The sequence below is a fragment of the Mus musculus genome, chromosome 3, assembly GCF_000001635.26.
Source record: "Mus musculus strain C57BL/6J chromosome 3, GRCm38.p6 C57BL/6J".
Lineage (NCBI taxonomy): Eukaryota > Metazoa > Chordata > Mammalia > Rodentia > Muridae > Mus > Mus musculus.
In genome coordinates, this window is record NC_000069.6 from 79,056,343 (window position 1) to 79,081,858 (window position 25,516).

Consider the following 25,516-nt stretch of genomic DNA (forward strand, 5'->3'; position numbering starts at 1 on the left):
GTAAGGAGCTAGGTATGTCTGGGGTAGTGTGTTTTCTTGGTGATGGTTCTGGCAGGTCAGAGCATGTCTGATATGAAGGTCTCATCACTGCTCTGACTTTTGGCTCATCACCTCCTAAACTTCAGACAGCTTCCTACTTTTCTTTTTTCCCACTGAGAGCTGCTCTTGCTTCATGACTTCTGTGATCTCATGTCTTTCTGCTTTAGTACCATTCTTTTTTTTTTTTTTTTTTTTTTTTGCCTTTGCACAGAATTCTCAAGACTGTAATGAGTTAATTCTTACATTCCATACTGAGAAGTGTTCTAGAACCCTCTTACTGACTGCTCCTGAGCCTACCCTGACAACTTGTAGACCACAAATCACCTGGCATTTGGCCTTTATGGCACCCACACCCAACCTCCTCCATGAGATCACTAAGTTCTCCTAACTAGAACCCTAGCTATGTGACACACTCCCCAAAGAAAATATCGCTAGAAGGTACGTCAGTTCACCTAGGCAAAATCTGTAAGCATAGACATCCAGGCAAGAGCCTGAAACGAGTTCACAACTGTATCTAGCATTTTGTCCACACAGCCACTTAGTGACAAATGGGGCATGTAGCAATCTATAGGTTTTAGGGGGAGTAAAGTCCTTACCTACATAAGTTAAGGGAAAGCTGAAACAGTCTGTGATGCTTTTACTCTATGGATCCCCACCAGCACACATCGCTTTCATTAACACCTTGGTGTCAAGTCAGAAAGTTAGTAGCTTAGAATGTATAAGCTATCTGGAAAAAAAAAGGAGGGCACTCAGTTGAGGCACTGAATTTCACATTCTCCTCTGTAAAACTGCCTTTAGGTATTCGATCATTTTTCCAAGCCAAGATTGTGGTAATCTACCTTCTCATGAAATGGGGCCCCAAATCAGATACATTGAACCTGATAGAAGAGAAAGTGGGTAATAACCTTCAATGCATAGGCACAGGAGACAACTTCCTGAACAGAACACGCATAGCTCAGACACTAAGATTGATACTTAATAAATGGGACTCGTGAAACTGAAAAGCTTCTGTAAAGAAAAGGACAGCATCCAAAGGACAAAACAGCAGCCTATAGAGTGAAGGAATATTTTCACCAACTTCACATCTGATGGAGGACTAATATACAAAATATATAAAGAACTGAATAAACTAGACATGAACAAACCAAACAATCCAATTAAAAAGTAGGGTATAGATCTAAACAGAGAATTCTCAATAGAGGATTATCAAATGGCTGAGAGACACTTAAAAAAAATGTTCAACATCCGTAGCCATCAGGGAAATGCAAATCAAAATGACTTTGAGATTCCATCTTATACCCATTAGAATGGCTAAGATCAGAAACACAAGTGACAGCTTATGTTGGCAAGGATGTGGAGCAAGGGGAATACTTCACTGATGGTAGGAGTGTGAACCTGTATAGTAGTTACTTTGGAAGTCAATATGGTGGTTTCTCAGAAAGTTGGAAATTGATCTACCTCAAGGCCCAGCTATACCATTCATAAGTGCACAAAAAGATCAAGGAGCCTGAAGGGGTCTGTCTGGTTTAGGTTCTCTGCAGATGTTATGGCTAAATAGCTTGGTGTTCTTGTGGAACTCAAGAGGGATAGCAGCGTCTATCCCTGACTTTTTTTTGCCTACTTGTGGGTCCTTTCTCCTCCTCCTGGGTTGCCTTTGCCAGCCTTGATGTGATGGTGTGCCTGGTCTTACTGTAGGTTGTTGTGCCATGTTTCGTTGCTATCCCTGGGAAGCCTCTTACTTTCTGAAGGGAGGTGGAGGCATGATGGATCTGGGGGAGTGGGGAGGTGGTGTGGAGGAGCACAAGTACAATCCCCAGTTTTTGAAGGAATTTCAAATGAAGTATGAGACAGAATCTGAAGAGGTGACAATAATAAGGGGGGAAAATCCCTGTTTGTCTTAGGGTTTTACTGCTGTGAGAAGACACCATGACAAAGGCGACATTTAATTGGTGCTGCCTTGCAGGTTCAGAGTTTTAGTCCATTATCAAGGAGGGAGCATGGCAGCATCCAGAGAGGCATGGTGCAGGCAGAGCTGAGAGTTCTACATCTTCATCCGAAGGCTGCTAGGAGAAGACGGGCTTCCAGGCAGCTAAGTAGAGGGTATTAAAGCCCATGCCCTTCTTGGCATCCACAATAGTATATGTCAAGAAGTGCTTGCTGAAAGGAGCCTGATATGGCTGTCTCCTGAGAGGCCCTCCCAGAGCCTGACAAATACAGAGGTGGATGTTTACAGCCAACCATTGGACTGAGCGTGGGGTCCCCAATCGGGGAGATAAGAGAAAGGACTGAAGGAGTTGAAGGGGTCTGCAACCCCATAGGAAGAACAACAATATCAACCAACCAGATTCCCCATAGCTCCCAGGGACTAAGCCATCAACAAAGGAGTACTCATGGCTCCAGCTGCATATGTAGCAGAGGATGGCCTTGTCATGCATCAATGTGAGGAGAGGTCCTTGGTCCTATGAAGACTAGATAGATGCCCCAGCATAGGGGAATTGAGGGTGGGGGAGGTGGGAGTGGGTGGATGGATGGAGGAACACCCTCATAGAAGGTGGGGGGGAGGGGGTGATAGGGTGTTTCCAGGAAGGAGGGAAACCGGGAAAGGGGATAACATTTGAAATGTAAACAGAGAAAAGATCCAAAAAAGAAAAAAAAAAATATAAATAAATTAAATATCTAATTAAAAAAAAAGAATTTCCTTGAAACAAACAAACAAACAAAAGCCCATGTCCACAATGACAGACCTACTTCCAAAAGGTCATACCTTCTAATGTGCCACACCCTAGGGCAAGCATATACAAACTACCACACTTGTCAAATTTGGGTCAAAATTGGGCCAATTAATTTGGGCTGTTATTAAAGAACTTGGAGCCGGGCGTGGTGGCACACGCCTTTAGTCTCAGCACTCAGGAGGCAGAGGCAGGTGGATTTCTGAGTTCGAGGCCAGCCTGGTCTATAGAGTGAGTTCCAGGACAGCCAGGGCTACACAGAAAAACCCTGTCCCAAAAAAACAAAAACAAACAAACAAACAAAAAACCAAAAATACTTGGGAAAGATAGGGAGGATATTAATCATGAGAAAGAGGTGGCTAATTCTTTAAATGAATAGAAACTGGGTGGTCAAGCCTTAAACGTGATGAGGGGCAATGAAGGGGTTTTTCTCTGTGCAGGCAATATCAAAAGTAAAAACACTACCACCTGTGTGGGTGACAGCTCCCTCGGCTGTTAGTGGCGTCTCCTTTAGACAAACCCTCCATTGCCTGAACATGATTCTGAAGCATGGGATGGGGAATTTAGTATCAATTTAATATTGAATCATCTCCACTTTTTGATGAGGAGAGCTTATGAAAACGCTAACTTTACAACCTAGGCAAGCCAGGCCATGGCAGGAAACCATGCAGGAACTTAGCACTTCCTCCCTGGCCTCATGAGGTACACTTGGTATTTCCAGTGTGATTTCAACAAAATCAAAATGATTTTAAGCCCTATGGTCTTTATTTCAAACTCTCAAAGGAAAGGCAGCACTCTACAGTCCTCCGATACTATCTAGAGAGGCAAGAACTACAGGTATTTGGTTCCAGACTAAAGAGGCATTTGCTCATCGTGTGGATCCTTCACTGCCTTTAAACTTAATTTTCCCCAATAAATTGCCTCCTTTAGGTATTATATAGCACAAGAGGATAAACTTGGGGATGAATTCATTTACAGCACATAAAATACTAGCTGCTTACCTTACTCTTCTTGCTCAGTTTAGTAAATCTGGTGTGTGTATGTGGTGTGTGTGTGTGTGGGGGGGGGGCTGATGTTAACAATGACATGGTTTCCACTCTTACTGTATCATATTAACCTTAGCATTTTAAAAGAGCATTGCAGAACTCTATAGATTTTTAAATTTCACTTGCAGATTCCCATGAGAGGATAGGAAATCATTATCCAGCTGGTAAGCTATAGGGTTCTCTCATAAACAGAACTTGTAATTACAAAAATTGTCCAACCTTCTCCCATTCCACAGATCCTTATTTTACTGCTGGTTCATCTAAGGGTATGAGAGGGATTCATGGTAGACTTCTTTTTCCTCAGCCCACCAGGTGGAACTGGCTGTTTTGATTCATCTATTACAGGTATGGCCTGTATAATAAGCAAGCTGATACATTAACCTGCCCCATTTTTACTCTTCCAGAAGAAAGTTGGGCAGGGGTGGGTGTGCATCTGTCCTTGCAGATGGAGCCACTAAAACTTCACGAATTCCTCTTTAGCTCCTCCAGCCCTGAGCCATCAGACACCTGTGGAGTGTGAGGAGAAAGTGGAAGTCACCAGAAAGATAGCAAGCCTCCAGCTAATGGACAAAGGGAGATGTGGCTCTACCATCAAAAGTCAAGTCTGCCCACCTGGGCCCCAATGATGGCACCAGGGGAGAAGGTATCTAGACCTTGGGTTGTAACAGTCACTCCTCCATCTGGAGAAAGGACTTCCCCTTGGAAACTGAATCACTTCCTGACTGCATAGGACATCACAAAATTTTTATTACTATTAAAGGCAAATGTGAGATTATATTCTACAAGATACTAGAACTACAAATTGTCTGGGTCTCTTTTCAAGCTATTCTCTAGATTTCTGTGGTCAACATAATAATGTCACTAGTAGTACCTGACATCGTTTGGTTCTTTGTTCTTGGTGGCAAAGTATTAAACACAATGCTTCCACAGTTCTAACATCCATCGTATTTATAGAATACTCATGCATCAAATGAGAATTAGATTTATCTACAATATCTCAAGTCAAAATCACTCTGGATATCTTGCTATCAAAAAATAAAAAAGGAGGAGATGCCAGAGTGCTTATGAAAAAAACTCCAAGGAAACAAGACGAGAGAGTCTGTGACCTCATTTTCTTCAAAACACAGAATTGTTCTTGGAAAATGTTTTTAAGCCGCTCTCTAGTATAGCAGATTGAAGTGAGTTTACTTCAGCTGTTGTTATTCATATGCTTCTATGGAAAACTCTTATTTTCTGCACATGTGGCTTGTCCTTGTGATTGAGAGCATTACTTATGTGATTCCTAACCCTCAGAGTATAAACTGTCTGGATACAAATGCTCGGAATAAAGGTGGCTACTGCAGGCAACCTTAGAGCGCCTCGTTTTCAGGCCCCCCTCTCCTAGGTTCATGCTGACAGCCAGAGTGGTGATCAGCAGTTATATTATCCACACGTACATGCCAACTGTTCCTCTTACTGGTGGTATCTGGCTGGTACTTGCTGATTAAAGTCCTACAGATGGCTATTTGGCTAAACTGGTTGCTTACTTAAGAGTGTGGAAGAGTGATAAGGATAGAAGCTGCAAGTGACTTGCCTTGGTTTTGTATTTTTTTTGCAGAAAGCAAAAGGCAATCAGGAGAACGTTCTCTTAAACAGGTGAAGTCGCTAGGGCAACCTTTCCTTTTTCTTCATATTTCTGAACCATTTTGATAGACAGATTTAGCAGGAGTTGGTGGTGGGAGAGCCACCCTCCTCCATCTCCTTCAGTTCCTGGCCTCCCAGTCTCCATGCGTTTAGTCCAGCTTCTCAGACTTTTACTTACATCTGCTCGAAGGAAGAGTCTTGGCTCTCAACATGTATTTAAGCAGGCAACTACTTAACTGATTTTTACCTATTTAAATAGAAATGCTTCTTTAAGGGACTGAGATACTATTCCTCAGACCTAACAGACCAAGCTTACTCAGTGGGCACAGGTCTCTGAGTTCAACCCCAGCAATGAAAACACAACAGGTCACCAAAGAGTATCACGTGCTAGCTGGATGTCAGCAGAGAACAGCCGACCTGTTCTCTTAGTGACCGTGACTTCAATGAACAAGGGGTCCTGATGGCCTAGAGATTTACATTGGGAGAAGAAGGTACAGAGGAGACAAGTGCTACATTGAGCCTCAAGAGACATGAAAGAATTTGAACATGGCTTAATTGGTGCTAACACTAATGATATTAATTCCTTTGACCCAATAAAGAGCCAAGAAAAGGAAACAGTTCACTCAGTTTCTCCCAAGCAGGAGGTTTACTCCTCAGCCTCCCGAGGCCCAATCCTGTAGTGCAACCTCTGTCTGCTTCATTTCAGTAGTAAAAAGCATGCACAATTCATGAAAAGTTTAGACAAGGCTTTATGTTATATTTATTTATTCTCCAGCTTGTACAAACTGGATGTAGAAGCATAAACATAGTACATTTCTACCATCTTCAACAAAAATATAACCAATATGTACAATTATTGTATTAAAAATACAAAAGGGATACAGACTCCACCAATGTCTTTCTAAAAGACATACAGGTACAAGTGGTATCAAAAGCATGAGGAAATCACCAGTTAATTGTACATTCTGCACTTGACATCACAGAGCGAACTGAGATTAGCAGTCCTATGTTCTACAATTACTTAATGCTTAGATAACATCTGTGCAATTTGTGGTAGAGCTAGAGGTTTGTCTTTCTATATGCACATGAGGTCCATAGCCTATAGAGTAAAACTGGCAATAATGCATATTACATGGAAAATTACAAATGCGTAAGTGACAATGTGATACACAAGTAGACAAACGCCATGACATAGAAGAGAATTATTAAATAAAGCACTGACATTGTTTGACACAGTGAAAAAACACTGCAATTCGACCTTTAAAATTTGAAGCTATTTACGTTTATCTACTGATCAATATGATCAGCTGAATTTAATGGAAAAATCCAAGATCAGCAGCCCCTCACATCTGAGTACTACTCGGATTGGCAGCCTTCACTTTTCCGGAGTCTGTGCAAAAACAACACAAGAATAGACCGGCGGGGTCATTTTCAGTCATTCTAGGGCTAGCAGCAGCTATGAGCAGACGGGCGCTACACTTGGCCTTCTCCATATGCAGCGTCCCCAAAGCCACTTACAGGTCAGCCTTTGGTGACTAACCATTTTGCAAAGGCTGGCGTATTTAACCATGTTTGTGACCTTTAATCATGTTTAAAGACATACTCTCTGGTGCCAATCCAACAAGGGGAGGCTGTCTTGAAAGAGCAGTACAAACAGCTGGCATTCGCTCCAACACCCCAAGCTGCCTCACTGCAATGCTATCCAGTTATAAATGTTTCTTTTAAAAAATAAAAACAAAAAGCTCTAAAACCCTAAATTAACAAAACTAAAAAAAAAAACAAAAAAACAAAAAAACCCAAAAACAAAAAAACAAACAAACATAACTTAAAAACAGGGGTTGCCATCCATTGTAATTGAGCAGGACACACTCTTAAATAACACCATCCTGCCTCATAAGGCTCAGACAGGACACACAAGTCCTAGTTCCCTCCCCTGGCCATGTGCAAACTGTTTTACATTAGAGCCTCACCCACTGGGGAAGGGGCAGGTGAGGAGTCTTGGTATTTAAGTAATTGGCTAACGTTTGATGCTTCTGGGATAGGGCACTTCACGGGCAAGGCCAGAAGGACATGGGAAGACAGGGTCACTGCCCAGGTCTTCCCTTGGTGCGGCCAAACCCTGTCCGGCATATTTGGTTTTTCAGAAACCCAGGCTGGCAATCCTACTTAAGGTTCAAAATAATACTGTAATCATAAAATGGATATAACATTTACTCTCTGAACACAATCTTTAAACTTATTTTTTTTTAAAGGATATTGTAAACAAGTGGACAAGCACTGTACTCAAAGGATTTCATATCAGTCTTTGTCTTCCTTGGTGGGTTCGAGACCCCGGGTAGTTCAAAGGCTAGCTTTTCTCATCTTCCAAATGAGATCGAGGGCTAGGACTGGATTGAAATCTAAGAGGAAGATTGGAATCTCCTTCCAGGCATGGAGAAGGGCCGCCAGAGGGAATCGCCTTGTGACGATCTTGGAATTTGGAATGATACTGCGTGACGTGGCAGGCAGCAGCTCAGGGGCTGCTGGGCTGTGCATTTCAAGCAACAAGTCTGCAAAGTGCCAGGGCAATTTCTTCACAGTATTTCACATGCAAAGGGGAAAGGAAGAAGGGGAGAAGAAGCCCCATGCTGCTTTAAGGCAGGGAAGGAGGCAAACTGGTCCACCATCCTCAGATGTGCGTGCCAAGGCTCCAAGGCTTGGGACGTCTTCTTGTGCTCTCCTTTGGGTGGCTCACTGTGGATCAAGGAGCCTGGGCCTCAAACAGCAGACACTTGTTCATCTTCTGCAAACACAGCAGGGAGAAAACAAAATAAGGAATCAAGAAGTAGATAATTTTTCTGTGCTATCATGCACAAAAACAACAAAATGGGTACATCATGCAAATCTTAACAGATATCCACAATATCCACGAAAATATATGTATATATCTTTGGGGGTGGGTTGAGAAAGGGTTTCTCTATGTAGCTTTGGCTATGCTAGAACTCCATATGTAGACCAGACTGGCAAGATCCTCTTGCCTCTGCTTCCCAAATGCTGGGATGAAATTTGTACACTGTCATACCTGGTTTATAAAAACTATTAAAAAGGCAGTTGGGTGTGGTTGTTTAGGTCCATAATTCCAGCACCCAGGAAGCTGAGCCAGGAGTAAGTATCTGAAGCCGGTCCAGCCTACTGTCTTATATACAGTAATAACTGTGATGGCCAGTCTGCTACCTTGATTAACCTGGAAAAGGGAAATTTCAACTTGAGGAACTGCCTCCATTAGATGGCCTGTTAGACATTTTCCTGATTGCTAACTGATTCAGGAGGGTCCAGCCCCCTGCAGGTGGTGCCATCGCTTGGAAAGTAGGCCTGGCCTATATGAGCTGAATGTGAGCCTGAGGGAAATCCAGTAAGCAGTATTTCCCAGGACCCTGCTTCAGTTCCTGCTCCAACTTCCCTGAATGATGGACTGTTGTTACCTGGAATGTAAGATGGAATAAATAAACCCTTTCCTTCCCCAAGTTGCTTTTGGTCAGATTGGTTTTATAACAGAAAAAGGAACCAAACTCAGACAGCAATAAATAAATAAAATTATGTACATGACATGCTTATTGGTTGGAAAGTGATTAGTGAAATTTATTTAAGCTCTAAAACCTTTCCAAGATTTCTATGTATGCCTGCTTCTGTGTGAGGTACATGCATGGGAGCAAAGTTGTCCCTGGGAGCCAGAAGAAACGACTGGATTTCCTGTACTACCATTTTAGGCAGTCGTGAGCCACACTTACATGGGTGTGGAAACTGAACTGTGTGTGCTGCAAGAGCAGTTTACATTCTTAACCACAGAGCCATCTCTCCAGGCCTTCCTTTTTAAAAAGTGTGTTTTTAAAATTCTGTATGTACACACACACACACACACACACACACACACACACACACACACACACACACGCACGCACACACACACGAGATCCAGTGGCCAGCAGAGTGTGTTGGATCTACTGTATCTAGAGTTACTGGGGGCTCTAAGATGTCCACATGAGTGTTGGGGGCTGAATTCTGGTCCTCTGGCCAAGAAACAAGAGCTCTTGGCCACAGAACTCTCTCTCAACCCTAAGCCCCTCACTTTTTAACTACAGTTAAACAGGCAAACACTCAGACACAAATAAAATAAAAACTACAAAAAAAAATTCCAGGGGAATATACAAAAATATCAATATTTATTTATCTATAATTGAACGATTGTAATTTCCATTTATTATGTTTAGACTTTGCTATAACGGCTGTGTACTAAAATAAACCACCCCGAGCACTTCAAGCCACTTCGACACAATAAAGAAAACTCAAAGCGAGGCAACACTTTCTACCTATTAAGTTGCCAACTGCAACGCTTCCACTGGAAACGGAACCAGCAGCGCTTCAATAGGCAAAGATGTTTCTCTGAATTCTTGAAATGAGCAACAACCAGAGATTTTTACTCTAATCCTTAAAACAGAGCCACAAAAAAAACTTTAGCTTTACTAAGTGTTGTAGAATTAGCACCCCCTAGGTCCTGGCTTCTACCTCTAGCAGCAGGGAGGGGCTGGGGGAGACTCCCATCAAGTCTACACCTTCTTACAAGCGATTCTGATAATCCCTGCAGTCCTTAAACCATTCAAAAGATAAGTTCTTCCTCTTGCAAAAGAGGGGGAAAAAATAAAACAAAAAGAGCTCTCTACAACATGCAATTAAAACTCCTGGAGCCACCGCCCCCACTCCTCCAAGCTGCCAGTGGGTTACCCCAGGAGCCCAGGTGGGGTGTGAGGGAAGCCTACCGTCCTCCTCCGCTCCTGCGAAGCCCTGCGGCTGGAAGGGCGCGAGGCGTGGGTCTGCGTCGCTGGGCTTGTGCCACTGTGGCTTGCTGCCCGGCCGGCTGGCTGCGGCTGCAGGCGGCGTCTGGCCCGGTGCCGGGGCCTCAGTGGGCCGTGCCACCATGCGGGACCGCTGCAGGGCCACGTTGTAATCCGGGGGCTTCCTGGCCGGGTGGCAAGGCCCTTCTGGGAAATCGGCAATGGGGATGCCCACGTAGCCTGGAGGTGTGGGAGGCGGCTCCCGGTACCTGCCTTCCTTCCGTGCTGCAAAGACAAGGCAGGGTGTCAGGTACAAGGATTTTCAAGCTGCATAAGGTGGTGCAGGATAGACAAGTCAGGGAGCTAGGCTGTCTGTATCAAATACTCACCAGGTCATTTCTGTGTATTATTATAACTTCTGAACAAAGCTACTACTGCAAACCATGGGAGTTCAGCTAAAAACAGTTGATGTTAAAACTGTTGGCCACCAAACCCTTAGCCCTACTGTGAAGATTTTTTTTAATTATTTATTTATTTATTTATTTATTTATTTATTTATTTATTTATTTATTATATGTAAGTACACTGTAGCTGTCTTCAGACACTCCAGAAGAGGGCATCAGATTTTGTTACAGATGGTTGTGAGCCACCATGTGGTTGCTGGGATTTGAACTCAGGACCTTTGGAAGAGCAGTCGGTGCTCTTAACCGCTGAGCCATCTCACCAGCCCTACTGTGAAGATTAAAACAAAGCGAGGCACAAGAGGGACCAGGCACACATCAGTGCGAGGTAAAAATCTCTTTCCTCTTCTCTTCCTGTACCTGAAGAGGGATACAGTTCATGTTTGCTGGGCACTGTCTCAAATGGAGAACAAGTTCTGTATTGCTCTGGCTCGCTAGGTTTCATGTCGGAAAACAGTAAATTAAAGTAAAATCAGAAGACTGGCTCAGGATGACAATGTACGAAGTCCTGGAAACCAAAGCAGCATCTGCTTTCCTCAAAGTTCATGATTTCTTTAGTGAAAAACTATTAATCTGTGACCTGTAATCAAAAATTTGTGAAACAGACAGACTACAATTCAAATTTTCTTAGGAACTAGAAACAATTTTGCTCTCCTCTTCAGCAATAAAAATTCCGAGAATTAGTTTGTTAACAGAAAATACTTCAAAACAAGCAGCTGAAGAATTAGGACCGGAACCTTACTCATCTTTAAGGCATATCAAATTTGACATCCACACACATATCACTTTCTTACGTGGCTACAGACCTATTTCCTCACTAATACAAGTGATGTGTGATATGGTTATGTTCTAGAAGGTTTTCTCCATACCTCACAATCTACATCACAGTTCTAGTAGACAGATATTCATGCCTGCTGCACAGAACAGCACTCAGACTCGGGGAGCACACTAGCCTTTACACCAGGGAGCACCAGCACTTTTAGGTACTGCTGATGTCCTATGGCAAGACCTCTTCCATCCTCACACTAACCCTATTAGGATAGAATTATGGGGGCTGGAGAGATAGCTCAGTGGTTTATATCACTGGCTGCTCTTAAAAAGGGCCTGGATTCAATTCCCAGCACCCACATAGCGGATCACAACTGTCTATAACTCCAGTTTCGGGGGATCAGACACTCTCACACAGACATACATGTAGTCAAAACACCTACACTCGTAAAATTAGAAATAAATAAATCATTTTTTAGAAGGTAAAATTATGAAGCCCATTTTAAGGATGAGCAAGCATAGCAGTCTGAAGTGTCAGGACAGGGATTCTAGCTCTGACTGACACCCCTCTCCCAGCTTTTACTCATTTCTGAACTCTACTCCTGTTCTAGAATGCATAAGGAACTTGTTTAATTGAGAAACAATGTGCCTGTATAACATAAATCAATGAAAAAGGTTTCAATATACAAAGGATACAGAGTTCTTAATACAATTCAAGGGGACAAGAGAATAATAAACCATTTTGTAAGTTTCAATGAAAGGAAATCACTTGGTGAAGAATACAGACATCTATCTTAATAATTTTCAGGTAAAATGAAAAAAAACTTTAGACAAGATAATAGCCACAGCAAGAAACTATTCACTGTGGGCTGAGGGCTAATCTTTACCGAATGTTTAAATGAATCTCTGACCACCAACTTAGCGCTAAGGCTGAGTCACTTCAGCTCGGACCACACTGCTGATTTGGAACCATATGTGGCAATGGACAACTGAGAGAGGAGCCAGTTTCCATAGTAACTAGGTTACAGCCATGGTTCAGGTGTGCCCCCTAACATTCCATTTCCACACTTACCGATGAGTCCCTTGGTAGTGCTCGGCGTCACAGCTATGTGGGCAGGCATAGGGACAGGTTTGGCTTCCTCTGTAGTCACGGGCACCATGCTGCTGCTCTCTGCCTCAGCGGAGACATCCTTCCCACCCCTTCGCTTGATAGTGCCTGTGTCGCCTTCTGAGTCTTCTCCCCAGTAGCCCGTGGAAGACGCCCAGCTGGCCCGGGATTGGGCTTGTTCAAGACTCTCTCTACTTTGATTCTGTCTGTTATATTTTGTGCTATGATCAGAAAACATCATTTGGTCCATATGGCCACCGGAGGCCCATATACTTGCAGCATCCCCTGAATAGTCAAAGTGAGTGTGCCCAAATGGCAGTGTTTCCCAGCTTCTCTGGTGCTGAATGGTCTGTATGTTGTCATGGGAACCACTTGAGCATGATGTCCAGCTCCCACGACCGCTGTCAGCAGCATCGAGGGAAGCACGGTCCCCTTGGTCATGGGAAAGCTCCTCTGTGCTAGGAGAAGAGATGACCGTCGCTGCGGCATACAGGCCTCGGCTTTCAGACACTGGGGCATACGACCTATCCAGCAAAACACAGGAAAGGAAGATGTGAGGCTGTTAAACAAACACCCTTGTGCTGATGACAAGCTCTTGGTTTGAAGTCTAGGCTGGCCTTCAACTCATGAACCTCTTCCTCAGCCTAAGTGTTAGGATGATAGACATGAGCTGCCATGCCTATACAAATCTTTCCCCTTAGAAAGGCAGCTTTCTTCCACCCTAGAGAGGAAGAAAGTACTCTTGAATGGGATCAGAGATCTGCCATATTGCTCATTCATCTTACAAAGCAAACATGGGGAGGGAAGGACAGCCTGCTACAAAGAAGGGGCACTTACACTTTCCTTACAAGGTTCAGGGTGGCAGAATATACTCTGGTTACCCATGGAAGGCAGATCAGACAGAGACTGGACTGTGTCTACTACTGCTGCAGTCTTCCTCCAGAAGAAGGAAGGCCACAAGGAGTAAACACATTACAAAAGCAGACTGCACAACAAAAATAGCACGGCACTTACTCACAGACCCACAGAGAGAGACAGGAAAGATCGCAAGGAACAGACGCTTACCCTAAGCTGTATTGATCAGGCTCCATCAGGGTCCGCCGCTCCATCCTGCCCACACCTAGGTTGCTCTCCACAATGCTGACAGAATGCCTCTGGCGCCGTTCATCATGCAGAGAGACTGGCACCGAGTCAAAAGAAGAATTGCTGACAATACTGGATCGTGAAGAAATCTCACTGTGACCTGAATCTGAGAAATTATCCACGGTGCCACTGAGAGCCAGTGCATAACCTGAGTGAGAAAGGTAAATGTAGTAGTTAGATATTTTAAGCTTCAAAAACTAAACAGGTCCACCAAATGGGCAAAAACTGTAAGTTGACAATGAAATGGGGGTTTATTCAAGAAGGTATAAATACCTGAAGACTAAGAGATTCAAATTTTACTCTAATAAAGTGTAAGTTACTTATTCAATGGTGAGAAAAGTATCTATTGTTACGCACTCTTGGTAAAGATGAAGAAACTATGACGTGTCTCAACTACTCTTGCTTCCTTAGCTACAAACACACTGCTTAGTAAAGACTCAGCTGAGAACAGCTCAATGACTGAGCACTTGTCTGGCTTGTCTGAGGCATCAATTGCAATCTTAGCAGAGTAAGACAACACAAACAAAACTGGAAGCAAAACCTCCCACAACCAAACTCCATCAAGAAGAACCCATCAGTTTTAGAAGTATGGACCCAACTCTCAAACTGCTGACAGCAAGTGTCTTATTTTCTTTTTTTATTTTTCAAGATAGGGTTTCTCTGTATAGCCCTGGCTGTTCTAGAACTGGCTCTGTAGACCATTGGACTCAGATCCACCTGCCTCTGCCTCCCTAGTGCTGGGATTAAAGGTGTGCGCCACTGTGCCTGTCTGAGTGTCTTACTTTCAACAGATGTCAACAGATGTTTTGACTTTTCGAGAATGTCACCAAAGTCCACTAGGAAGTAGCCACACATTCTTTAGAGTTTAAGTGGAGACACGAATACAAGGATAAGACACGAAGAAGGTACTTTTGGATTCCTGTCATCTATTTTCTCAACATTAATATTGTATTAGCTGAATGACCTACAAGATAGCTGTTTTGAAGGATGTAGCATGCATTTCCTCAGCCCTGCTCTGGCTCAATACATGTTCATTTCCTGTCCTGAGAGGCTTCTTTGAAAGTCACAAGGTTCAGGGGGAGGGGGAACTTGCTGTGACAATTTTATATATTTAAATGAAAAATCCCTCAATCTTTCTTAGCACTCAATTTTTAAATTTCCATCATAATATAAGGCTGATAAACAGACATAATCACGTACAATGTAAATTTCTCCTTTTAGCCCAGGTTGGGGTCTACTAATCTTTCTGTTGCAGCTACCTCAATGCTGGGGTTAGGGTTGCACTACCTCACCTATTATAGTGTAATTTTCCCAAAGCCACTTACAAAACAAAAACAACAACAACAAAACTGGAGAGCACCTGAAGGTTAAATTCTGTCCCGTCAGTCCACACGGACCCTGATCTATATTTATTTCAAAGGCTAAGCAGGTCTTGATAAGGTTTAACATGGTTATTTATGGTCTGTCTTTTTATAAATCACACTGCAAGTTCCAACAGGCAATCTCTCCTCACAAAGTTTGCCCCATGCCTGATGCCTGGAAGGGTTCTCCCATTTTCTTAGCTAACAAGTCAACTAGCTTTCCCAGCAGGCTTGGTTCTATAAGCCCCACCCATCCTAGAACTTCTGGGAACACTGTTATTCTTGCTCCTGTTCTCAGTTCAAACAGAAAACTGCCAGGAGCCAGCAGACCTTAGCTGACTTCCACTGCAAGAGGAACGAAAAGAACTCCCGCGCACTCAGTGAGCTCTGGAGCCGCTGCACACAGACATACAGGAAGCTATGGTTAGACTGACTCCGCTCTGCTGCTAAACTCTGTCAGGAAAACAATCTCCTTTACTACTGCTGGACCACACATGCAATCGAAAGGCCAGGGGAGGGACGGGGGAGGGAGGGGGGAGGGAGGGGGAGGGAGGGGGGAGGGAGGGAGGGGCAACACTGGAAACTGTGGAAAGAAATTACCAGCTACTTTAATCTGAAAGAATATCAACCTAAGAACAGATGCAGTCTCTTGAAAACAAGAAAGACAGTCAAGACTCGTATTTGTATCATGAAAAATAAGGAACATTAATTGTTCACATTTACAAGGCTTCTTTTATATATTACTGTGGCATAAATTTCTATTTAAGTAGAAAAAAATATAAAAACAATTCTCCCTACACTTACAATCAGTAAAAAAGGGGGGGTGTACATATATGGCAGGCAGGTGGTGGACACTGGGGAAATTGCAGTCAGGCTGTATATAAGAAAATAAATGAATGAATGAATGAATGAATGAATGAAACCTATTTTTAAAAGTTTGCCAGCAATGGTGGCACATGACTGTTAATCTAGGACTCAGGAGGCAGAGACAGGGGGATTGCTGCAAGTCTGGGGCCAGACTGTTCTATATACATGGTTAGTTCTGGACCAGGCGGAGCTCATAAGATTTTTTTTTCTTTTTAAATAAAAAAAAAAAAAACAAAAAACACAAAATATTTCCTACTCAAAAACCAAAGTTTTAAAAAGTTATATAAGTAAATGCTGTCTATATCTAAAAGAACTATCAGGGAGAGGGCTGAACTCAGTTAACTCAAGAGTATAGTGTGGCACAGTGAAGCCTGGACAGTTAACCAGAAAGGATGTCTGTGAGGAGTCAGAAACTGAGGGAGAACACCACTGACTGTGTGCCCACCTGTGCTGCCGCCTGCTCAAGCATCAACCAGAGTCAGCAGAACAAGGACCAAAGTGTGGCAAAGGACACCAGAAGACAGACTATGGGGACAACAGAAGTATGAAAAGGGACTTAGAAGCTGAGGCATCTTAGCACCCCATGCCAGCTACTGCTCAGAGCACTATCACAGCTGATCTTAAACTGTATTTTGGAGTCATGGTGACACCCATATCACAGTATTGCATAAAAAGACATGAAGATCAATGGAACAAAGGGGGGGGGTGCAGAAACAAACCTGAGTTTTGACAAAAGTGTTTAAAACATATGCCAGGGATGTGAAGGACAAAACAGACATTTTGGTGTCTCCATTTACAGAGAATGAAATTAGGTCCCCATCTCTCATCCTATGCAAAGGTATATCCCAAGTACATCAAAAACCTCAATTTAATTCCTAAAGTAATTAAACTGCTTGAGGAAACTAATTCAAGATATAGGTCCAGGCTAGTATTCAAATAGCACCCGAAACAGTTCCAAGAACTGACAAACGGGATTATCAACTTCCCATAACAATAAAAACTAGCCACTGAGTGAACACAGCCAACAGAATGGGAGACAACCTCTGCCAATTCTATCTCAGACAAGTGTTGATATCTAGACTACATATAAAACTGGAAAAATGAAGCACCTCAAACCACAATGGCCACCAATAAACAAGCCATTCGGCTGAAAAAAAAAGTCCTCAAAAGGAAGAAACACACAGACCAAGTAACAAGTTTAAATTCCAGCATTCTTAGCCATCAGGGAGATACCGAGGCACCACTGTCAGAACGTCATTGAGAAAACCAGTGAGAACAAAGGCTAGTGAGCGTGGGGGGAAGGAGGGTCCCTCTTCACGGCCCTGGGGAATGTCAACTGTGCAGTCACCATGAAAATCAGTGTAGAGGTTCCTTAATAAATTAAACCAGAATTATCAATAACCCAGCTATACTCCTCCTAGCAAATATGCATGACTCCAACCTACAGGATATATGCATATGCATATCTACTGGAGCTCCATCCACAGTGCCAAGGATACGAAAGGCTAGATGCCCAGCAGAGGGGTAGCCAAGGAAATACGGTGCACATACACACTGACGTTTAAATCAGCCATAAAGAAAAATAAAACTATGACAAAAATCAGGAAACGGATGGAATTAGAAAATACTATCCTTGGCGAGAAAACCGAAGTTCAGAAAGACAAATGAATGAGTATTTCTTCCAGTGTGTGGCCCCGATCCTCTAATCTCTAAGGCTCATGCCTGCGGTTTGGCTGTAAGAAAACAGATAATCCGTCTGTCCTTCCCTGCGCTGTCAGCAGTCTTTCTAGCACACTAGTTGTAACACTAGCACCTGTCTTTTGACAGTTAAGGGGAACCACAATGTTAAAACTAGCATCATCTTTCCAAATGTATAACCAGATGAGGAAAATCCACTGTCACATGCCATCAGATCCTTTGCATAGAGCAGTGAAACTTCCACAGTGAACCTCTGTGGGATCCTCTGGACTAATGTGTGGACCTGCGCAGGGACAGCAGTCAGTGAGCCCTACCTTTCCTTGGAGAGCTCTGAGGTGAGGTGGGGGGCGATGAGAGCTGAGAGGACGCATTTGATATTGTATCTTCTGCTTGCTTCCTGTGACGCTCCAAACTCCCTTCTTCAGACAAGGACAGGATTTTCTTCAAAGCTTGTGGAGAGTTTATGCCTATAAAAAAAAACCCCAAAAACCAAAATAATTCAGGGACCCATTTAGAGAATGAAAAGGACTAAGGGTGTGGCTCAGTGACAGACACTTGCCCAACACACACAGGCTTTCCTATAAACAAGCAAACAAAGAGTGAAGAAGGAAAGACTAAATAGCAAAAATCCTTTTTTTGTGTCAATATTCAGCATTGCCAGTTTCAATCTATTTCTGACCTAAATGATCTGCATGCTCTTCTGGTGTACGAAGCATGGGACAGTTTCTGACTGGTTATCCATCAGAGCACTTGAAACCCTGCTTTTGATGTGTTCCTTGGATGTGAACTCCAGCCATCATAGTTACTCAGCTGTGTCTTACTAAGCAACGGTGGGGAAAAAGCTAGAGAACTGGACGTTTGAATCAAAGATGAAGGCAGACATCCTATTTCAATTCCAGTTAAGCCTCAAGTCTGAGTTAGGAAAAAGACATTTCAGTATTTTGGGAAATGTTGGTCCTGAGGAAGAAGACCATGGATGGAGGGTGGGTGTTGGTGGGAGGAGGAGAGACAAAGTAAAGGGACTAGAGTTAACAGGAAGTTTCCGTGGTTACACGGAAAGTCAATGAAAGGGCTCTAAGGCAGCCATATCATTAATATTTGATGAAATAAAGGGAGGGAGAAGAAGGCAGGAGACAGCTAGTCTTCTGTGGAGTTACTCCAGAGCCCAGGAGAGGTTTCTGAAGGGGTGGGTGGAGCCAGCACCAACATAGGAGCACAGAAGGAAGATGGAGGAAACTGAATCCCATGACAATACAGTGAAATAAGGAAGTCGCATTAGAAATGCTTTACAGATTCATTATTTTCAAGCTGCTTTTGAACAATCAAGACATTTCTGGAAAGGCATAGTAGCCTAAAACTATCTTGAGTCAGGGCTGGTTTTAATGGTCATAGACTTAATAGACCCATTAGAAAGGAGCTGACAGAATCTAACCCTTCAATGATCCTCTATTAGGCTTGACACTGTTTTATTTTTGCTTGTTTTGAAACAGGGTCTCACATATCTCAGGCTGGCCTGGAACTTTCTATGTAGCTGAGGATGACCGAGCACTTCTGATCCTCCTACCTCCACATACCAAGGGCTAGGATTACTGGCAATAGCAACCAAATCTGGCTTCTGGAGTATGGGATGGAGCCCAGGGATCCATACATGCTAGGCAGGCATTTTACCAACTGAGCCCCATCAACAACCCTTCATGCTATTTTAATGTAACTCTATTACAAAATCACTCTTAAAAGCAGTTCTTTGATTAAATATCAAAGTATTAACATACACGGTATGCATAAATGTATTCACCCCATTAATGCTACAAGAATGGATACTCTTTTTTTTTTTTTTCCTTAAAACATTTTACTAAGCTGGATGTGGTTGTGCATGCTTTTGTGTGGTCTTGGTAAGTTTGAAACTAGTCTGGTCCACACAGTGAGACTCTGACAAGAAAGGAAGAAAGAGAGAGAGAGAGAAAGAAAGAAAGAAAGAAAGAAAGAAAGAAAGAAAGAAAGAAAGAGAGAGAGAGAGAGAGAGAGAGAGAGAGAGAGAGGAAGGAAGGAAGGAAGGAAGGAAGGAAGGAAGGAAGGAAGGAAGGAAGGAAGGAAAGAAAGAAAGAAAGAAAGAAAGAAAGAAAGAAAGAAAGAAAGAAAGAAAGAAAAAGAGAGAGGGGGGAGGGAGGGAGGGAGAGAGGGAAGGAGGGAGAGAGGGAGGGAGGGAAGAAAAAAAAGAAGAAAGAACACTTTTATTCATGTATGTGCATGTTGTATTTTTTATTTATTTACTGTGTGTGTACATACCATGTTGCATGTGTGGAGGTCAGAGGCCAACCTGCAGGAGTGGGTCTTTTCCCTCCATCACGTAGGTTCTAGAGACTGAACCTATCAGAGTTGGTAATAAGCATCTTTATGAAGCCATCTCCCATTTGTTTTGTGTGTGTGTGTGTGTGTGTGTGTGTGTGTGTGTGTGTGTGTGTCTGTGTGTGTGTGGTGGTGGTGGTGGTGGTGGTTTGACACGTGGATGGAGGTTAGAGGACAACTTGTTGAAGTTGGTTCTCTCTTTCCATGATGTGGGTTCCAGGGATAACTCAGGTTATTAGCTTTGGTGGCAAGCACCCTTCCACTCTGAGCCATTTCACTGGCCTACGAATGAACAGTTTTGATAGGAAACTATTTCCAGGGCCAGTCTCTCACACACACACTTTCCAAAAGACTTCCATTATCTTACAGTGGCTGTAGATATAGTTACCAAACACGTCAGTAAGCCATGTTTGGTGCTTCCAAGTGGTTCTAGCCATAATCTATTTACTTTTTGAAACAGTTTCAAAGTCTCCCCAGCAGACATTGAACTTAGGTAGCCCAGACAAGTTGCAAACTCACAGTCCTCCTGGATGCTGGGATTACAGGTGTGTATGACCACACACTGCAGGTGATGGCTTGTATTAAGGTGTAAGATACTGGGATTGTTTAAGACAAAACAATCTCATGAAAAAGAATGGGGGAGGAAAACCTCTTAATATCTTTAAATTAGTATTTTTTATAGTGCAACTTTAGATACATTAAACTTAATCTCAGGATGACAGGTGACATTTTATCCACATTATAAGGCTCATAAATTCAAATGAACCTAGAAGATATTTTGAGAGACATTCTCTTTGAGAAAATGGGAGACAGCTTTATATTCAGGCACGCCTACCTCACGTTAAATATAGCTAATGGGTATTTGTAGATTAAAAAGAAGAATGACAGTCTTCTATATGCAAAGTTCAGCACAGAGGAGGAGACAGAAGCACACAGCAGAGGAGCCAGGAACGTATGTGGATTGAAAATGCAGGTATAATGGGAAAATGTGCCACTCAGTTTGTTTGCTGTACGACAAACACAAGAGTTCGAGAGGGAAAATGTCACATAAAGATTCTTGTTCCCCACAAACACAAATGAAACACTCACTGATCAGGAGGCGAGAGTGCAGGTGGGACACACTGCCTACTGTCAGCTCGGGAACAAGAACGCAGGTGGGACACAAGTCTACTGTCAACTCAGAACAAGAACACGGGTGGGATACACTGCCTACTGTCAGCTCGGGAAATGGGAGTGAGTTTCCAAATCCAACTTCATGGGCAACTTTAAAAATTTCTTCCCTTTTGTTCTAATTATTTTCTTCCTCATAAGTTCATAAGCAAGAATAGTTGTATAGAAAGTTGATCTGTTGTATATTTACACAGAGAACCAGTGAGCGGAATACTTGTAATGGGAAGAAGATTTTAGTCATGTCCTCTGTCTCTGAAGTTACAAAATTGATGATCATCAAGTGGGAATCCACCTTTATGCCTGGCATGTGCTTTGGTTTGATCCCGAGCCCCACAAAATAGAAAACAAAAATCACTTCAGACAAATAATTTAACTTAAACATATTTTGTCTAAGCTTCTTGTAGTTCCAAAACTTACTGAAATGATAGTGTGAATGAGGTCAACTTCTGTAATTATTAAAGCTTAAGTCAGTAAGAGTGCAGTCCCCTGTCTCACCCCTTAAGTTGCATGACAAATGATCTAACTATTAAATAAGATGCTATTCCTACAGAATGAAAGACTGTTTTGCAAATTAGTCATCCAATAGGAATTAATATTCAAAGTATATTAAAAAACCAAGAAATTAAACACTATAAAAGTCCAGTTAAAAAATGAATTGAACAGATAGTTCTCCAAAGAAGAAATGCAAATGGTCAACAAATACATGAAAAACCTCCAATATCCCTAGTCATAAAGGCAATGTAGATCAAACTACACTGAGATCCCATCTCACTCTCGTCAGAATGACCACCATCAAGCAAACATCTAGTGCTAGCGAGGACGGGCTTGGAGGAGAAGACCCTTGTAGACTTGGGTGGGCAAGCCCAGCAGCCTCTAAGAAGTCAGTATGGAAGCTGAACCAGCTTATGACCGACCTGTACCACCTTGTGCCACCCACATTAACCCATGCACTCTTCACAATATCAAAGCCAGGGACCCACACTAGACACCTATCAACACACGGATAAAGACAATACAGACATACACACAGTGGAGTATTATTCAGTTCTACAAAAGAATGCAATTACAGCGTTTGCATAGAAAAATGAATGGCACTAGAGATCATGTTAAGTGAAATAATTCGGACTCAGAAATACAGCTATACAGAGTCTACTTGAGGATAGGAGACAGGGGAGGAAATAAAGTAGGATGGGGAATGTTGGGAGAGGTTAATGGGAGGGGAAGTGGGACAGGAGAGGGTGACAGAGGCCACTGTCATCACAGTGTATTACATTTATGACAAGTGCAACAGTGAAGCCCACTGCATAATTAATAGATGCTAAGGAAAAAAAGAAACATTGTTTACAAAAAGTTGTGGCACTTAACTTGCTGTCTTATTAGAAGATCGGCACAGAGAAATAAAATGCCTTGGACCAAGTTATCCAGGATAAACATTATTTCCCAACCAGAGAAAGATGTCAGCAAACACCACCCAAAAAGGATGTGTAGAAACTTACCAAAAGGAGGCAGATCCTTCACCGGCACCTTCTTTCGTGAAGGATAGAGGGACACAGCGGGCACCTGCAGTCCCTGGCTGACTTTATGTGGAGGTTGTGGCTGTGCCAGCGGCTGCTGAGGCTGTACTTTCTGCTGGGGCCCTGCACGTGGAGCCACTGGGGAGGTCTCAGACTTGACAGGCTTTTTGTCTCCAGGATTCTTGGGCACTGGGAGTTGTTTAGGGTGAAAACAGAGCACAGAGCTAAAGTGTTAGCATAATATGGACACAAGTTCAAGGCTTCAGAGATGTGCAGCTAAATCAGCAGCATGGTCCCCGCCCCCACTGCCACCCCAAGGACAGAGGGAGGGGAAACCCTAGCTTCAGAAATGAGAGGTATTTCAGGACAAGGGTATTTATTTGCCTTGTGAATAAGTGATCTCAAAGAGGGTTAAATTGCTAAGCACCAGGTAAAAATGAAAAACAGAACAGGTCAATGTGCATGGAAGTTAAACACACGAACACATTGGCGGGCAAGATGGCTCAGGGTATTGCTGCCAAGTCTGAACATTGGAGCTTGTTCCCTGGAAAATATGGAAGGAGAAGAGAACTAAGTTGTCCTCTACCTTCCACATGTACGAAATAGCACGTGTGGTATTAACCATCCGCACTATTATCATAAATAAATAAATGTTTAAAAAAACATGATAGAGGCAGGCAGATTTCTGAGTTTGAGGCCAGCCTGGTCTACAAAGTGAGTTCCAGGACAGCCAGGGCTACACAGAGAAACCCTGTCTTGAAAAAAAAAAAAACAATAAATAAATAAAAATAGAAAAATATGATAAAAACTAAAATAGGGAAATCAAGAGCTGTTTTAAAATGGCTCAAATCTCATTGCCACATCTGAGATACTGCTGTTATTATCAAATGCTCCAAGGATGGAGCACTGTCTTTGAGCAAACAGTGGCCAGTGCTGCTTAGGTATTGTATGGCGGGAGGTAGTTTACAGGAGCACTGAGTGCCATGGGAGCTTCACGCACAGAACTCACTGACACCACACCCTAGAGACCACGGTTAGGAAACTCAAGCTGCTCATCTATGCAAGCTCTTAGCCGTGTCACACGGGGCCTTTACAGTGTCATGGTGCAGATGGGCATTGGGTGCACAACAGGGCATGGGATTCCCTAGAACGTGAGTGCTTGCTGTTGTGAACCATTATGTATGCGGAGAATGGTACTCAACCCCCTGCAAGAGCAGTGAGTGATCTCAGCCACTAAGTCATGTCCCCAGTCTCATGCCCGGGGTCAACTGAATCACGCGATCTTCTCAAGTTGTCTATCTCACATTTAAATTGTCAAGACTGTGAAATTCAGACTTGCCCATAGAAGTTCCCAAAACTGTCCTTTTAAAAGCAAAATGCTTTAATCTTATAAAATAGAAATAGACACAAAGGAAAGCGCTCCACGTAAAGGCGGGCTACATTTTTATTTTTCATTTTTAACAGTTTTGTGTCACTATGTTGTTCGGGGTGGCAACTGAAACCTGGGTTCACACGGCCCTCCAGCCTCAGCTTCCTTGGAAGACGGAACTGTAGATGTGTACCACCAAATGTGATTCATAGCCTGGCCAGTTATTAGAGCCTATACATCAGGCTAAGTTGTGGTGTACTGTGTAGGAGGATCCCTGCTTTAGTGGGCAAGTACTGGATGTTGTCAGAGCCGAGGAAGACCCAGTGGCCAGCACACATAGTACTGTACTCCTCTGACCTGATAATCCCTAACCATGCTGCCCATCACTTTAGGAGTTCTTCTGCGAGGGCAAAAAGGCACGGCAACAGGAGCCACAATCTCCTCTGTGTCTCTTGCTTGTGGTGCTGGCTGTGTCAGATAAAGCCAAAGCAAGGAGGTGTGAGCTCAGTGTCCCTTTAACCACACTAACTTAACTGGACACGAAGACCCATCACAAGGAGAGTATACCTCAGGCACCGTGTGCCTTGCTGCTCAACGCTCCCATTTGACCCTCACCATCACACATCTGAACATCGGAACAGTCTGCAGGTGATTTGGGGAGGCACTCACATGTGCTGGTTGCTGGTTCACACTGCAGTGACAGTGTCTGAAGACTCTCCTCATCCATCTCCAGCTCCAGGTTGGACAGGTATTGCTTCACTTTCCGAGCCATCTGGGCATCTTCATACAGCTTTTTGGCATTGAGGAAGGAACTACGGCGTACCCGCTTTTTATGCCCGCCTGTCTGAGCAACATCCAGCACTGTGGCGTTTGCACTGCCCTGACTCAGGGACCTGGAAGATGAAAAACAAGCCTGCAACTCTCTGGAGCACTTATAGGCTGACCTATCAGAACTGCCAGACTTGGGTAAAGACTCTCTGCTTGAAAGGCACCATGCCCCACTCTAGTAAACTGTTCCGGGGGAGTCCAGAATAAGAGTTTAAAAGAAATTATACATAATACAAAGACATAAATATCTTTGCCATATGTTCTGCTCCTACCAGTAAATTCTACTTTTCATCTCACAGAGCATTCAAAGTCCGTTCTCTCACAGAAGCCAGAAAACACAATTGCATATAAAAGCATGTGCAAGGATACTGGGAGACCATAGTGACAATTTACGAAACGAAACTTGCTTTTCTTAATGGGGGTATTTTATATAGGTTTCATTAAACCCAGCTACACTGTTCACAACTGTGTTCTTTCTCTGCGGGTCGAACGAATGTGGTGAGTTTTTTTTTTAATTAATAAATTTATTTATTTATTTTATGTATATGAGTATACTGTAGCTGTACTGATGGTTGTGAGCCATCATGTGGTTGCTGGGAATTTGAATTCAGGACCTCTGCACACTCTGGTCAGCCCCA

The 25,516-nt window shown here is 43.1% G+C and overlaps 1 protein-coding gene and 1 long non-coding RNA gene across 8 annotated transcripts in view; one reads left to right on the plus strand and one right to left on the minus strand.

The window, feature by feature from the left end:
- The first annotated feature begins 321 nt into the window (after positions 1 to 321).
- Gm52609 lies at positions 322 to 4,763 on the plus strand. The gene is made up of 3 exons (XR_003954502.1): positions 322 to 477; positions 4,051 to 4,159; positions 4,295 to 4,763. It is a non-coding gene; the product is annotated as a predicted gene, 52609 (long non-coding RNA).
- A 1,405-nt stretch (positions 4,764 to 6,168) lies between these two features.
- Positions 6,169 to 25,516, minus strand: part of Rapgef2 (Rap guanine nucleotide exchange factor (GEF) 2) — a 224,035-nt gene continuing 204,687 nt past the window's right edge. For all 7 annotated transcript variants that reach the window (XM_006502250.4, XM_011240277.3, XM_011240276.3 and 4 more), the window contains 7 exons: positions 24,720 to 24,943; positions 22,664 to 22,870; positions 17,966 to 18,118; positions 13,648 to 13,873; positions 12,547 to 13,106; positions 10,231 to 10,530; positions 6,169 to 8,219 (listed from right to left, as the gene is read on the minus strand). In XM_006502250.4, the coding sequence (XP_006502313.1) occupies positions 8,194 to 8,219; positions 10,231 to 10,530; positions 12,547 to 13,106; positions 13,648 to 13,873; positions 17,966 to 18,118; positions 22,664 to 22,870; positions 24,720 to 24,943 (1,696 nt within the window). In that variant the 3' untranslated portion in view covers positions 6,169 to 8,193. The remainder of the gene's footprint in view (positions 8,220 to 10,230; positions 10,531 to 12,546; positions 13,107 to 13,647; positions 13,874 to 17,965; positions 18,119 to 22,663; positions 22,871 to 24,719; positions 24,944 to 25,516) is intronic.